The sequence below is a fragment of the Macroventuria anomochaeta genome (assembly GCF_010093625.1).
Source record: "Macroventuria anomochaeta strain CBS 525.71 unplaced genomic scaffold BU25scaffold_1, whole genome shotgun sequence".
Taxonomy (NCBI): domain Eukaryota; kingdom Fungi; phylum Ascomycota; class Dothideomycetes; order Pleosporales; family Didymellaceae; genus Macroventuria; species Macroventuria anomochaeta.
In genome coordinates this window covers 1,773,570-1,787,502 of record NW_022985362.1, presented here as the reverse complement: position 1 = coordinate 1,787,502, position 13,933 = coordinate 1,773,570, and the positions used below count along the sequence as shown (strand labels likewise).

Here is a 13,933-nt window from a genome sequence, read left to right as displayed (position 1 = left end):
CCGATATGGATTTCGTGATTGTAGTCGTGAACCAGAGCGTTCCATCTGAGCTACTGCGAACGGGCAATTTGACGTTATGGAGGCGGCGAGTGTGTGGAGCTGGGTGACATGTGGGTAGTGCGAAGTGAATCTAGTGCTGGGGCGTCAGCTGCAGCTGCCGTAATGAGAAAGAGGGGAACAAGAACAATCCAAAAGAGATGACAATCGCAGTGTGGTGATAGTGATGGATATGACTGACTCGCTAGAAACTCATGACAAATACCAAAACTATGCTTAACAAATACTGAAATAATACCTGAAATGCTGGCTACCTCGGCGGCACCTGCAGTTTCCCCATATCCACACTTTTATGATACTTCCTACACGGCAAATCCCCGTGCTCATGCTCCTCCTCATCCTCATCGATATCAAACATCCTCCTCAGCTCCTTACACGCAACCAAATACTGCTGCCTCGCGCCAGGCGACTCCCTGAGCGGATTCGGCGCCTTGTCCCAGCCATGAGGCACACCAGGCACGCAGTGGTAGTGCACGCGCTTGCCCAAGTCCTTTTGCAGCTTATCCCTGAACCGCTCGCCTTCGGCGAGCAGCATGTCCCACTCGCAGCAGAACATCACGATGTCGTCGGGCAGAGCTTCGAGCATGCGTGTCGGTGCCTGGCCAGGGCTGAGCCAAGGGTGTGCGAGATCGAGGGAGGGCGGTTGGAGGTACGAGTCGTCGAAGAGTTCTGTGAAGACGGCGGGGAGGTTCTGGTCTGCGCGTGCGCAAGTCGCTCTTCGTTGGGCGCGGGTAACTGTGTAGTCTGTGGGTGGGTAGAAAGATACTATCCCTCTGATCTTCACGACACTATTGTTTCCCTGCGTCATGACTGACACCGCTGGCCCCTCCTTGTATGATGAAACGAGAGACAGCGACGATGCACCTGTCTGGCGCAGCATAGCGATTCGGTCAAGGCGCGACTGCTGGTGCATAAGCGGTATGCGGGAGCTAGAACCAGCCGGTGTAGCGGTCGAGTTCGCAGCCGGTGGAGGCTGGATGACAGCGTTGGGTACACTACCCGCGCGTCCGTCGATGATTCGTGCACCAGATGGTGTTCGGTCGAAGAGTTCGCCCTGCAGACACAAGGGCACCGTAAAGCTCATGTTGCCGCCAGAAGAGAACCCTGACACTGCGAATCGTTCCGGGTCTAGCATGAGCTCTTCTGCGTGTTGCGCAAGCCATAGTATTGCGTCTGCGCCGTCTTCTACGGCGGTGGGGAATGGGTACTCGGGTGCAAGGCGGTATGCGACAGAGACAACGACCGCGCCAACTTCTTTGACGACGATATTCGACCAGCGCGCATCGTCGTGCGCTGTTCCTAGGACGAAGCCTCCGCCGTGGAAGTTGATAACACAAGGGTACTTCTTGTTTCCCTTGAGCTTCTTGTAGCGCTTGTAGTCCTTTGGTACGTAAAAATGGATTCGAAATTTGCCTTTGATGGGTGAGACAGTGGCATCAATGTCCCTATGAAACGCAGGTCGAGAAGGCCGAGGTCGTGCCATTTTGTGGAGAGACATGCCAATCCCCATGAGAAACCTCCAAAACACGGCCTGCACGTGCAGCATCCATCTTGGTCGACTTCCAGGCATGGTGCTGAGGTTGTTGAGGTGTGTGAAGCGCGAAAGAATTCGAGCAGCAGGTGCTGTCGAAGGGAAGAAAGGAAAGAGTTCAGCCCATGACACGAAATGTCAATGAGTGCACCAGTGGTCCCAGTAAAGTGACGATCGCGCCGCGCTTAGTGGTGATTGGCACACTTGGCTGTGATTAGTCGCAAAAAGGAACTGTTCTGGAAGAGCGTTGCGCGCGAGGCCTGTTTGACAGATGACGTATGCTTTTGCTGAGCGATACGCAGCGCTTGGCAAAGCACACCACCACTTTCCTGATGGGCTTGGGGCTGGGCGCATTGCATCAGTATGGCAAAATGCTGACTCTTCGAGGTCTTTAGACCACTTCAACACGCTGGATATGGTCTTAACAGGTTCTCAGATTTGAGAAGCATGAATTCATGCAACTCGATGTTTCGCATTAGTCCTGACTAGTAGGATGTACCATGGTACTGAATGCTCGGACCGAGCCAATACTGACAGGATGACAGGAGTGATCCGATAGCCAATCTGTCATAACCAAATAACAAAGCAATAAACTCGAAGCAAGCCAACGTGGTATAGGGCTGCTCAAGTCCTCAGAAAGCGCCGTACGCTCACCTATTGATCCATAAACCGTACAATGCAAGTAAACAGGGCGGACTAGTGGTATAGAGATGGCACTGAAGCCAGTGGAATGCAAGGAGAAACGCCGGTCAGGTGTATGCAAATTCGACGTGAGCGTAAATAAGGGTAGAGACAGGGTAGCGACCCCAAAGGCGTTACGCGTCGACGAACTCGTACTCGGCGTCCTCGGGCGCAACGTGCCTCTTCTTTGAAGCTGGCGACAGGAGCTCGCCGTCAGCGTCCAGCACCTCGTACTCGTTCTTGATCAGTTTGTCTGTCTCGCGGATCTCGTATCGCTCGATGGCTTTCTCGAGGGCAACGTTCAGGATCTGGCTGCCGTGGGTCGGTCCTCGCTCAGCATCGTAAGAGTAGGCGATCTCGGCGTCTGGGGCAGGAGCTGTAGATGGGTGCTCAACTTCCTCGTCCGCTGACGAGTCGTCGCTGGCGACGGCCATTTCCTTGTTCAGAGCGGTTCGAGCCTTCATTGGACCAGGGTAGGACGACCTGCGCTTGTCAACACTCGTCCGTTCGGTTGGTAACTGGCAGCAACTCACTTAATGTGGGGGTAGACACGAGCAGGGCGAGGCTTGCCGTCATCGACGCGTCGTCCAGGGCCGTAAGAAGGGCCATTCGCCCACTTCACCCTGCTGTCCTTATCGCGACGAAACTCCTGGGCCTCGCCGCGGAGGTCGCTGGTGTAGGTCTGCTCAGAAGCCATGACGACTGTCTCAAAGGCTTGACTGATAAGAGCGGTATATCGACGAGAGAGTAGGCTTGGGGCGCGTTGGGATATGGTAGGTAGCTAGGTAGGAGAGTTTGGCTGTGGATAAGTGGATGAGTGACGAAGTCAACAAACGGCAGGTATGACAGCTACGGCAGGCAGTAATAAGCTCGGTAGTGAGAGAAGGCGTGACTGGTGACTGGAAGCAGCTGTCTTGGGTCTCGGGTATGACTGTCTTGTTGAGTGACTCAGGTTCAGGCAGGCAAGTGGCGATGCAGGTACTCAGATAGGGGATGAAGCTTATGAAAGCGCGGGGAAATTGTTCACTCTTGCAGGAGTAACGCCCTTTATGCAGTGAACGACGTCGTAGGCGCCTTTGTTATCCACGGTATGATCCCTGATAAGGAGCTTGGAGCTTGAGGCGCGGGAAGCTGTTAGCTACGTGATCACCTGCGCGAGCTCCGATACGCCGAGGCCCGTCAGCCCGCTTTGGATCCGGTTTGACGCGTTGGTGGCCTTCGCCCATGATGGCATCATCAGGGAATCATGCGCCTTGCTTTCGCAAACGTGGGTGGTCTGAAGGCTGAGCGTTGACCGTTGTTGGTCAGGGTGGAGGTTCGATGTAGATGCATGCTCCCGATCGCCGAACCCACATAATCTCGGCATCCCTCAAACAGTAATCGTCACGGCATCCCCAACATACATCCCGTCATCCCAATAACAAACACGCGGCTATCGATAGGCTCCGCATAGCAACTATCATGGCTCTTGTTATCATTACAGCATTATGATGGCTTTCAAGCCGCTCCAGCCATTTCACTCTGTTTAAACAACACGCTGTGCTGCGCAGCTGAGTACCCTCAACGAAGTGTGGCTAATTATACGACCAACCCCTCAAACTCCAGCCTGATAACAACCCGGAGCTGGCCGGTCATCAGCCTGCGCCCTTTGCGGCTAGGACGGCCATCTCTCCACCCGTGAACCCTCCTCCGGCGAGTATGGGAATGCCGCCCTTGGTCCGTGGGCGAGACCGCTGACACAAAGCACATCTTCGATCCTATCAATCAGAACTCGTGGAGCAGTAGCGTGCTAGAACAGCCTCATCGTAGACAGTCGCTGTTCCTGGATTATGCACTAACGCTTTCAGGTATGATAGGCTGCTGCCTCTTCGTCTTCATCGCTGTCCTCGCTGTCCTCCACCGAGGCTGCTTCGCTTGGAAGCACGTCTGGAAACCAACCATAGTCCTTGAAGTCGACCGTGTACTGGCCCATGCTGTCCTGGCTAACCTCCACCCCCTCTCTCCTTAGAGCATCAGCCTGCTGGCTTGCTGCGCCTGGTCCTCTTGGTTCGTGTCAGACAAAGACCTCAAAGAAGGTAACACAAGAGGAGCAGCTTTGACAAAGATGGGAGACTAACCTTGGACTGATGCCGCCTTTAGAGTTGATCACGCGCTGCCAGGGTACGTTACCGCTGTGGAAGGCTGGGCTCTTCTTACTTAACTCTGTTGAAGGTGAAGGTAGATGCTTGAGACAAACGCCAACTTGTCTGTACGTCATTTGTTAGCCGCATAACAGCTGGTGTATCTCTTGTGATACCATGTCTTACCTCGGACACTGAGCTACAACACGTCAGTGATTCATCATCGTGTCATGATCATGCATATGGAGCGCTCACGTTTCCCAACCAGCCTTGCTATATGCGCATAGCTCGTCACCTTGCCATAGGGTACTTCCTGTATCGCCTCGCAGACCGTTGTGTGCCACAGCCATGCTTCCTCTGAGCGTGCGCCCGGCGCCATGGTGTTGAGATGTTGAATGTGACTGCTGAAGCTGGAAGGAGACCTTTCCGACACCAGAACAACCGAACGATCTGATCAGGTACTTGACCAAGTACCACCAAACAACACTTTCAAAGAAATTGAAAGATGCGCATGCAGTGAGTCAGTAGAAGCGATCGATCATTCGGCGCGACTAAACCACGTCCGCACGTGACAATCATCATTGCCAAGACCAATAGCTCTTCGAGCATTCCAAATTCGCGGCTGCGGGCAAGCATTTTCCACATTCATATCTCACCACAACATGTCTCTCGCCGACTACCTGGCAAAGAACTACCTCACAGCAGACTCAGAGAAGAAGTCAAAGAAGCGCAAGAGAAAGGACAAGAATGGCGGTCTCACAATCGACGATGATGACAATCTTGGGTGGAAGAACAAGGCAGACGAAGAAGATGAAGATGCGCCCATGATCAGTACGATCTCCTTAAAGACTTTATACGCTGACATCAAGCTAATATCAGTTTTAGTGGGAGGTGCAGGCCTCAAGAAGTCCAAAAAGAAATCCAAAGAAAGCAGTGCCGCAACATGGGCAACAGTGGGTGTCGCTGCACCTTCACATGCACAACAACTCGCCGCCGACGAAGCCGCCGCGGACGCGATCATATCATCGACAGCCGCCGACCGCCAACAAGCTGCAGACGCCGAAGACGAAGCACCTGAGATGGTCGATACGGAGGGAGTGCTGAGGTTAGAGTCTGGCGCAAGAGCAGGTCTACAAACGGCAGCGCAGGTAGCTGCAGACATGAAAGAGCGACAAGATGCAGAACAGCGGAAGGCAGAGCAAGCTACAAAAGAGCTGGGTGCTGCAGCACAGGAGACCATATACCGAGACGCAAGCGGTCGCATTATCAATGTTGCGATGAAGCGTGCAGAAGCGCGGAAGAAGGCCGAAGACGAAGAGCGCAAAAAGCTGGAGAAGGAGAGGGAAGCTCGCGGCGACGTACAAAACGCGGCTGCAGCAAAACGGAAACAATTGCTGCAAGATGCGAAGACGATGACCGTTGCGCGATATGCCGACGATGCGGAGCTCAACGATGAATTGAAGGAGAGAGGGCACTGGAACGACCCTGCAGCTGGATTCTTGCGCAAGAAGAAGGCCGGGCGTAGTATTACGGGCAAGCCACTGTACACGGGAGCTTTCCAACCGAATCGATACGGTATCCGCCCCGGCCATCGATGGGACGGCGTGGATAGAAGCAACGGCTTCGAGAGCGAATGGTTCAAGTCGAGGAACCGCAAAGCGAATATCGAGAAGCTGGAATACCAGTGGCAGCAGGATGAGTAAGGGCTGTCTACGACTCGAGTACGGTGTTACCGGACCTTGCATTGCATTGCATTCGAAAACATAGCGCGGCGTTTGAGGCACAAAATACCATTTTCCATTATATCCCATCAGTAACGACTTCTGCGCACCTTTTCGGCCGATGTCCGCTTATGCAGTCTTGCGGCGCACAGCCACCATATGCTTGCTGCAAGCCAATTGATACCCCACTTCCCACTCCAGGCGGAAAAACAACTTGTCAACACGCTGTTGAGCTCTTCAATATGGAAATCATGCAGGCGCCTTCTACGCATCATCCATACCGGCCACTCCACGACCTTATAGAAGAGTTTCGCTTGCTTTACCTCCACAGCAGGCGAAAGACTGACCCTGAAAATGACACAATTCGGTGCAGCCTCATCCATGCATCTCTAGAGAGAGTAAGATTCTTCGAAGCGCTTTCGTACGTATAGGGTAAAGCCGTGAGCCAAAGGATAATTGTACTGGATTGATCACCGGTTCAGATTACCAACAACCTCTATGTTGCCCTGACACGTTTGCGCAGAGACAACAAAGCTAGGTGTCTGTGGATCGACGCACTATTAACCAAGCCGACGATCATGAACGTAGTAGTCAGGTTGCTCAGATGCAGCATATATATCGGTTGGCCAGATCAGTGGTAGTGTTTTGGGTGACACTTGGCCCGGGTGTGATGCGGTCATGGACTTCATGATCACAGAAGGGCAAAACGACGCTTTACATTTGGACCCATCCTTGGAACCGCATATCGTGAGCCACAGAATGGACGTGAGCTCAGTACAGCTGAGGTCCTACCTCATCAGGTTCTTTGCTTCTCCCTGGTGGTTCCGCGTTTGGACGGTTCAGGAGTATTGCCTTGCCTCAGATGTTGTTTTTCAATGCGGAAACCGCACTATAACCGACAGCCTCGGATTGCCGGATCCACCACTTGACTTGTTGCCGACGGGTTCGAAAGTTCAACGATTCTGTAGATGAGACGCCTCATGGAGAAATTGTTATTGTTAGCATATGGTTCGCAGACATTGCACTCAGATCTCCCAAGCCTCGTTCCAGGTTGGAGAGTACATGTGAGCGATCGTACGATTAGACCATACCTTTCTCCATTACAGTGCAAGCAAGTCCGGTTCCGTCGATCTACGGAGCCCAGCTCTCAACAAGGTCACAGCATCGGGAGTACACATCGATCGGATCCTGTCAAGCGCACCATGGGGGCCCTGGAAAACAATGCTATCCACTTGGCCAAAGCTTGCATATACTGATAAAGATGCCTCCGCGTATGCCGACAGAGAAAAAGCATTCTGACAAACAATGTACGGGGGCTTTCTTCCCGTGGACCCAGGATTCTGAGACACTGCGACATGTAGGGGAACGCGATCCTCCACTTTTCCATTTGTCGGTAGAACACATCAACTTGGACTCTCACCAAGGCTTTTGCGGGAACTTTGATGACTTTTACGCATCGTTTCATTCAGTTGTTACAGGGAGAACATTTGTTGTCAAAGAGAAGGGCCACATGGGGTGGGCGCCTACTGAAGTCCAAGTGGGAGACAGGGTGGTGCTCCTCAGTGGAGGGAGTGTATCCTATGTCTTACGACAAGTCGACCCGGACGAGGCGGTAGCACAGAGAACGGACAATAGCGATACAGAAACATATCTGAAGCCTCAAGCATTCGCATTCCTTGGCGATGCGTACATTCATGGTATCATGCAGGGAGAGTGCTACGATGAGGACAAGCTCGAAAAGTCCCATCTGGTTGGAACAAGGTCATCCAGTCACTCACATCTCTCGACAAAGACGGCCTCACAGGAGTTCTTATTCAGCGCCAAGGCAGCTGTTGTGGAAGCAATGCAACATCTGTGGGAGAATGTCTTTACTGACTCAACGTAACGTTCGAATTACAATGGCTCGCGACGGTTCGGCCTGTGCTCTTCTCGATCGCTGGAACTTCAAGTCGAAACTAATGATGTTCCCCAGACTTGGCGCTGCACTGTGCTGCAAACGAGACTCCGGGGTATCCACGTCCAGATATTCCTCCAACGGGGTAATTCTCCGGCCCCAACTATGTATCTCCAACTCGCCAAGAACCACCACATCAAATCAAACCTTGAAACAATCCACAAAACCAGCCAAGTCATAATCACAAGATGTACCGACAAGACGTTTCAATCAAATGCTGTGTGCCTCTGACAACGATATCTCTTGCATTCCACCTACGGGAGTCTTATAGTAATATACCATCAGCATAAGCAAAGCTTGTCGTGAAAGCACGCAAGACCTGAGATCCGCCTACCCAGCGAGTCAAACGCCGATGGAGTATACAAAATGACCACGGATCCGTCAAATGGAACGATATCCATCGACCACTAGTCCAATTTGTGAACACATCTGCGATGAAACTCTCCACAACTCTCTTCCTTCTTGCGGCTTCGCTGGTTTCAGCAGCGCCGACTCCAACGCTCGAGGAAGGTGCTGAAAAGGTGCTGGTGAAGAGAGCAAGTATCACTGATGCTGCTAATATCGGTTATGCTACGCAGAATGGAGGGTCAGCATGCACGCTCGTCGTTTGAGAGTATGAAGACTAACACCTTGTACAGTACCAAGGGCGGTGCTGGTGGAGCAACCACTACCGTGAGCACACTACCTCAGCTCTCTGCCGCAGCAAGCGCTGCGGGTGCTCGCATTATTGTCGTTCAAGGTGGCATCAGTGGTACGGCCAAGGTATCCGTCACATCAGACAAGACTATCGTTGGAAAGGCTGGTAGCTGTACGTATCACTCTCATCTCACCACCCGCATACTGAAAAAATGCTGACATCTATCAGCCCTGACTGGAATCGGTCTCACCATCCTTAGCCAGAAGAACGTAATCGTCAGGAACCTAAAGATCTCCAAGGTCCTTGCCGCTTATGGAGATGCCATTACCATCAACGAATCAACGAACGTCTGGGTCGACCACTGCGACCTCTCCGGCGATGAGACAGTCGGAAAAGACACCTACGATGGCTTAGTCGATCTGTCGCACGCAGCAGACTTCGTAACCATCTCGCACACTTACTTGCACAACCATGTAAGCACCTCCTCTCTATTTCCCTTCCCTCTCCCTCCCCCCACCTTCATGATCACACCCATCTCACACTACCCCAGTCCAAAGGCACACTAGTAGGCCACTCGGACTCCAACGCTGCCGAAGACACCGGCCACCTCCGCGTAACCTACGCCAACAACCACTTCTACAAAGTCGCCTCGCGCGGCCCACTGCTGCGCTTCGGCACCGCCCACATCTTCAACAACTACTACGACGAGCAGGACACGGGCGTGAATACGCGTATGGGTGCGCAGGCATTGGTGCAGAGCACTGTGTTCGAGAATAGTGGGAAAAAGATGGTGTATACGGAGAGCAGCGCTAAGGATGGGTATGCGGTGGTCATTGATACGATTTTTGGTGGTGACAGTGCGAATACGGCGCCGAAGGGGACGTTGAGTGCAAGCAGCTTCCCGTATTCGTACTCGTTATTGGGCAGTGCGAACGTCAAGGCTGCGGTGACAAAGGAGGCGGGGCAGAAGCTTGCCATCTGATTGATTGCACGCTTCAGTCTGCAGTGGCTGTCCTGTATATAGCGTTATCGAGTGCAGTGGGTGGTGGGATAACGAGTTCGCAGAAGCTCATAAAGAACTGCCTTCTTCTACATTTAAGTGCGCATATCTATCCACAAGATTCGTCAGCATATGTGAATCCAGATCCTCCTTCTTCCTCACAACACTGACCAGCCAATGACTCCTTACAGCCTGCGCCATATTCACTTTCCCATTTATCTGATCCGCATCAATATCCCCATTCCCTCTAAACAACGCAACTTCCGCTGGCCGCATATGTCCATGGATGACATGGAACAGCGCATCAGCCAGGTAATGATTCTTGCGCTGAATGAACAGCCCTATTGCGACCAGAATGAGCGTAGATCGTAGGGTTTCGAGTTCGGCGTTGGATGTCTGCGGGCTGGTGGCGTTGATGGCGTCGATGGCATCGATGCAGTCAGAAGCGGAGAGCATGAAGGGAAGACGATGAAGAGATCCATTGCCTCGTATCCGTGACGGGAATAGTAGATTCGCATGATGGCTTGGAGGTATCGCGTGGCGTCGGCGACGATCTGATGTGGAGATGGGAAATGGGTTGTTTCGATGTCGAGTAAAGGTTTGAAAAGTGTGAGTATGGGGTGGTAGTAGTGCATACTAAAGGTGGGATGTTAGTACAGCAGAGATAAATAGCTTAGGCTACGTCTGGCACAAATGAGAAGAGCGCTTATTGAAGTTGCAAGTGTCACGGAAGCACGATGGACTTGGGCAGAAGAGAGCCCGAAAAGCTGTTGTACCAGTTTCTCAATCTTAAGGAAAAACCATACGCTTTTCAACGGTCATTTCCGAGTCTTTCGAATAGGCCGTTTGATAGGCCTCATTCATGATGACTTGAAATTGACTTCTCGCTTCGAAAACCTGACCAAAGTACGATGGAAACAGACGCTCATTGGTCGGATACTTAGTGTTGCAGTAAATGCAATAAGTGAAGGTGTAACCGCGCAGGGCAGTAAGTCAGGGGTAGCCGCGCGAAGCAGTAAAATCGGTATATTCTGTTATATTCTTGTTCCGTTATTGTCTCTCACCCGGCAGTCATCAGGGTCTGTTTACACGACGTATCTGTCGTGCAGCCAGAAAGTGCTATTGGAACAGGCAGGAGCACTGCACCAGCACACGTGGCAGACATGACCGCTTTACTCCATAAACCGTCACAATTTTACTGTAGTGCAGGCCGTGATGTGTGATTGAGGAGTGAATCGAACAAACGGGCTGGTCTGCAAGCCCATCTGTGGCACAACGCATTGCCAGGAGAGGAGCTCACAAACACGATGTTGTGTAATGAGAGAACAACGCAGAGGTTTTTCTCCTCTCTGCAGTGGGGCGCAGTTGGTGACTTCTCTGTCTGGCACATTCCCCTAATACGATCCGAAGCCCTTCTATCATGTCGGTTGACTCCGTCCAAACATAGTTCGCTGGCTATGGTTATGATAGATTTACTAAAGCAGTAGCAAAAAAGGTAGGTAATGGAACATGCGGGTGAATGACCGTTGAGGGCTCTGCACTGCTTGATTTGTTATTGAAGCGGGTGTTTACACCGAGTAACTGCAGCCTCACACTTGCAGCTTACTTGCAGTGGCCTGCCTCACTCTTGCCGATTCTTTGACTGATGTCTTGAAAGGCGACCTTTTTTAGACCTGCTTGCAGCTGAAACCTATTTCCAACATATGCGGAAGACTCGCATGCTGTATGGTATCTTCTCCTACATGATCGAATAGTCTAAACCCGCCATCTTCTTTAATGTGCAAAAGGCGCATGAGAAAAGGCATCAGCGTGCTTGGGCAACGCGACTGGAAAAAACAGTAGTAACAAGTTTCGGTAGAGCTCGACGGTCAAAAACTGCAACTTTACTGGCTGGTGAGTCTGAGAACGGACACTTCCGACCGGCGTGGATGATCAAGCGGGGTGGGCAACAGCAACCAGACTTGTCAACAAAACAGAATACGGTGGAACTAAAGACTTTTATGGTAAACCGCCAGGAACAACAAAGTCCCGTCGAAGCTCAGGGCCGCAACGGTAATGGAAATAGTGTTCTAAGGGATGATTTCATGGCGTCATTCACATGCCTCCTAAATTGTTCCGGCAAACTGTTTCAAATCAGTCGAATTAGAGGAATATCTGGGGAAGGCTAACAATTCGCCAGCGGTTGTGGCCTTCTTTCGCTAACTGCTCGTCGTCGAGCTTATACAAAAATATATTACTCTTGCTGCGCTACAGCCCCAACAATTCCAGAATCTTCCCCCGAACAAACATCTTCCTTATTATTCGGTAGTAACGGAACTTTACTCGCAGTGATAACGTCACATCGATAACCCACACCTCTTCATCCAGAATCTTCTCTGACTCTAATCTAGCCCGAACTTGTAAATTCGATGTACCACGTACAGGCTGGATATGATGTACCGCTCTGCTCTGGATCGAGTGCTGATGACATGTAGCAGCCTCAAGATCCTTACAAATTCTTTCAAGAGACTTTTTACCTCCACAAATGACTTTGATGAATTGGGCCTTGTACAAAACAGCAAAACACACAGTAACTTTGATATCTGAATCATACTCGAAAAGAACTGCTCCAACTTGCTTGTAGCCGCCAGCATGAGTAGAAGTACTTTTGTATCGGTTCAATGTCATCGTTCCCAAGTTTCATTGATAGTTCGGGAAGGCCTGTATTGGTTGAAACGAGGCTGGTCGGTTCCGAATCCATACAGACTGGGTCAACTTCAGGGCTGAAAACGTCATATAGGTTCGAAAATTGTGGAGCGGTACAAGAATCGTTGTGGGCATTGCAGTGTCAAGGCTATCAGTAGTCACAGGATGGATGCCACAGAGTTCTCGCACAGATGCCTCGAGGCTGCCGTATTCCATCGTACATTTTTGAACTGAGCATATCATAACAGGGCCTCCCCAAGTGTTGTCCTGCCCATGTTTTCTCAAATGCAGGGCCAATACGTGGGTAAAATCGTCCTCCATGCGGCACGCTAATATTCCTAAGAAAGTTCCGTCATGGTGTTGTTGGAGTAGGGGTAACGTCAGTCTTAGCCCACGATGTGTCATTTCCCAGGAGTGCGAAATACCGTTGATGTGGGTTTGGACAATCTTGCCACAAGGGTGGAAGTACGACGGCGACGGAGCCAGGATGCCAGTATCCATCCCACGAAACCACAGGAAGAAGGAGCCATCAGCAGACTTCCTGATTAGCTCATCTTGTAAGCGCTTGAAAGCCTTCCCGCCTTCGCCGTAAATGAGCGTCATATTAACATTCAGCAGTCCTAGAAGACAGTAGGCTTGATCCTCAATGCGGGTAATCTGTCTGGAGGCCGCCCAGGATAGTCTTTTTGCTACACTAAGCTCATGCAGCTCGCAACAATAGCTCAAAACCAGTGAGTCAACCCCGGTGATAGCTGATATCGTTTCCACGAGACTCTTTTTAGAGCCAATGAGTCTCCAGTCACAATCAAAGAAAGTGACATCCTCAGCAGCGATCAACTCTTGCAGTGTCCAGCCTCGAGTAAACCAGCTACAGTTCTGCAGCCGAGAACGAAGGGAATCTTCTTCGCCGAGCGTTGGAGCCACGATAGATATATCAGAAAGATATACGTAACACCTGACAGCATTCTTGTACCAAGAAAACATGGAGTTGATAGCTTCCGAAAGCTCCGCGCTGCTTGCTTTGTCGATACAGCAGGTGTCTACCCATATGTATTGCAGGCCGTCTTTTGCAGCTTGTCTCTCACAAAAAGTAAGCTTACGGTAACCCCCCTTACTCTTGTCTGCACCCTTCATCATGTCTCCGAATGTTACTTCTTCTTCGGGCACTCCCCATGTATGCGAAAGGATTGCATATGGTGGGGCTTTACTGTCTACATTCTTGAGTTCCAACCCCCCATCTTCAAGGCGCAAGAGACGCATGGAAGAGTGACCGCCTGAATATAATGGCGAGGCAAAGAATTTAATTTCTGTCTCGGTAGGTTTTGCGAATACTGGAACGGTCCAAAGAAGAGTCAAGATGATCAGGCCATTCTGGTGGTTGACGCAAATATGAGCCGGCAGCTAAATGCGCCCCGCGGCGGAACACCGTCGCATTGGACAGCTCTGAATGCTCTGGGTTCTTCGTTATTCTTGGAAAGGAAAGGACCGATACCGCAAGGTCCATCATTGGCCAAATAAGGACGCTGCTCTAAGCGCTCAAAATCTAG

The 13,933-nt window shown here is 51.3% G+C and overlaps 7 protein-coding genes across 7 annotated transcripts; 3 read left to right on the top strand and 4 right to left on the bottom strand.

The window, feature by feature from the left end:
• Positions 1-40: 40 nt before the first annotated feature.
• BU25DRAFT_13481 (alpha/beta-hydrolase) lies at positions 41-1,940 on the bottom strand. The gene is made up of 2 exons (XM_033699398.1): positions 296-1,940; positions 41-130 (listed from the first exon to the last, which is right to left on the bottom strand). The coding sequence occupies exon 1, from the start codon at positions 1,625-1,627 to the stop codon at positions 308-310; it is 1,320 nt and encodes a 439-aa protein (XP_033568014.1). The 5' UTR covers positions 1,628-1,940; the 3' UTR covers positions 41-130; positions 296-307.
• Positions 1,941-2,066: 126 nt separating this feature from the next.
• On the bottom strand, positions 2,067-2,924 carry BU25DRAFT_405680 (uncharacterized protein). Its single transcript, XM_033699844.1, has one exon. It carries the CDS (start codon positions 2,731-2,733, stop codon positions 2,404-2,406), a length of 330 nt encoding a protein of 109 aa, XP_033568013.1. The 5' UTR covers positions 2,734-2,924; the 3' UTR covers positions 2,067-2,403.
• Positions 2,925-3,873: 949 nt separating this feature from the next.
• On the bottom strand, positions 3,874-4,909 carry BU25DRAFT_13478 (uncharacterized protein). Its single transcript, XM_033699397.1, has 4 exons — positions 4,645-4,909; positions 4,576-4,588; positions 4,387-4,515; positions 3,874-4,311 (listed from the first exon to the last, which is right to left on the bottom strand). The coding sequence occupies exons 1-4, from the start codon at positions 4,766-4,768 to the stop codon at positions 4,113-4,115; spliced, it is 465 nt and encodes a 154-aa protein (XP_033568012.1). The 5' UTR covers positions 4,769-4,909; the 3' UTR covers positions 3,874-4,112.
• Positions 4,721-6,440, top strand: BU25DRAFT_13655 (uncharacterized protein). Its single transcript, XM_033699400.1, has 2 exons — positions 4,721-5,220; positions 5,275-6,440. The coding sequence occupies exons 1-2, from the start codon at positions 5,052-5,054 to the stop codon at positions 6,090-6,092; spliced, it is 987 nt and encodes a 328-aa protein (XP_033568011.1). The 5' UTR covers positions 4,721-5,051; the 3' UTR covers positions 6,093-6,440.
• Positions 6,441-6,654: 214 nt separating this feature from the next.
• BU25DRAFT_328964 (uncharacterized protein) lies at positions 6,655-7,082 on the top strand (the record flags this gene model as incomplete). The annotated part of the gene is made up of 2 exons (XM_033699550.1): positions 6,655-6,775; positions 6,808-7,082. Coding segments are annotated over 2 exons (396 nt in total), but the record flags the coding sequence as incomplete, so codon positions are not given.
• Positions 7,083-8,498: 1,416 nt separating this feature from the next.
• BU25DRAFT_356549 (polysaccharide lyase family 1 protein) lies at positions 8,499-9,683 on the top strand (the record flags this gene model as incomplete). Its single annotated transcript, XM_033699610.1, has 4 exons — positions 8,499-8,650; positions 8,703-8,872; positions 8,930-9,174; positions 9,252-9,683. 4 exons carry the CDS (start codon positions 8,499-8,501, stop codon positions 9,681-9,683), a joined length of 999 nt encoding a protein of 332 aa, XP_033568009.1.
• A 3,072-nt stretch (positions 9,684-12,755) lies between these two features.
• On the bottom strand, positions 12,756-13,646 carry BU25DRAFT_302316 (HET-domain-containing protein; the record flags this gene model as incomplete). The annotated part of the gene is made up of 1 exon (XM_033699457.1): positions 12,756-13,646. A coding segment is annotated over one exon (891 nt), but the record flags the coding sequence as incomplete, so codon positions are not given.
• Between the last annotated feature and the right edge of the window lie 287 nt (positions 13,647-13,933).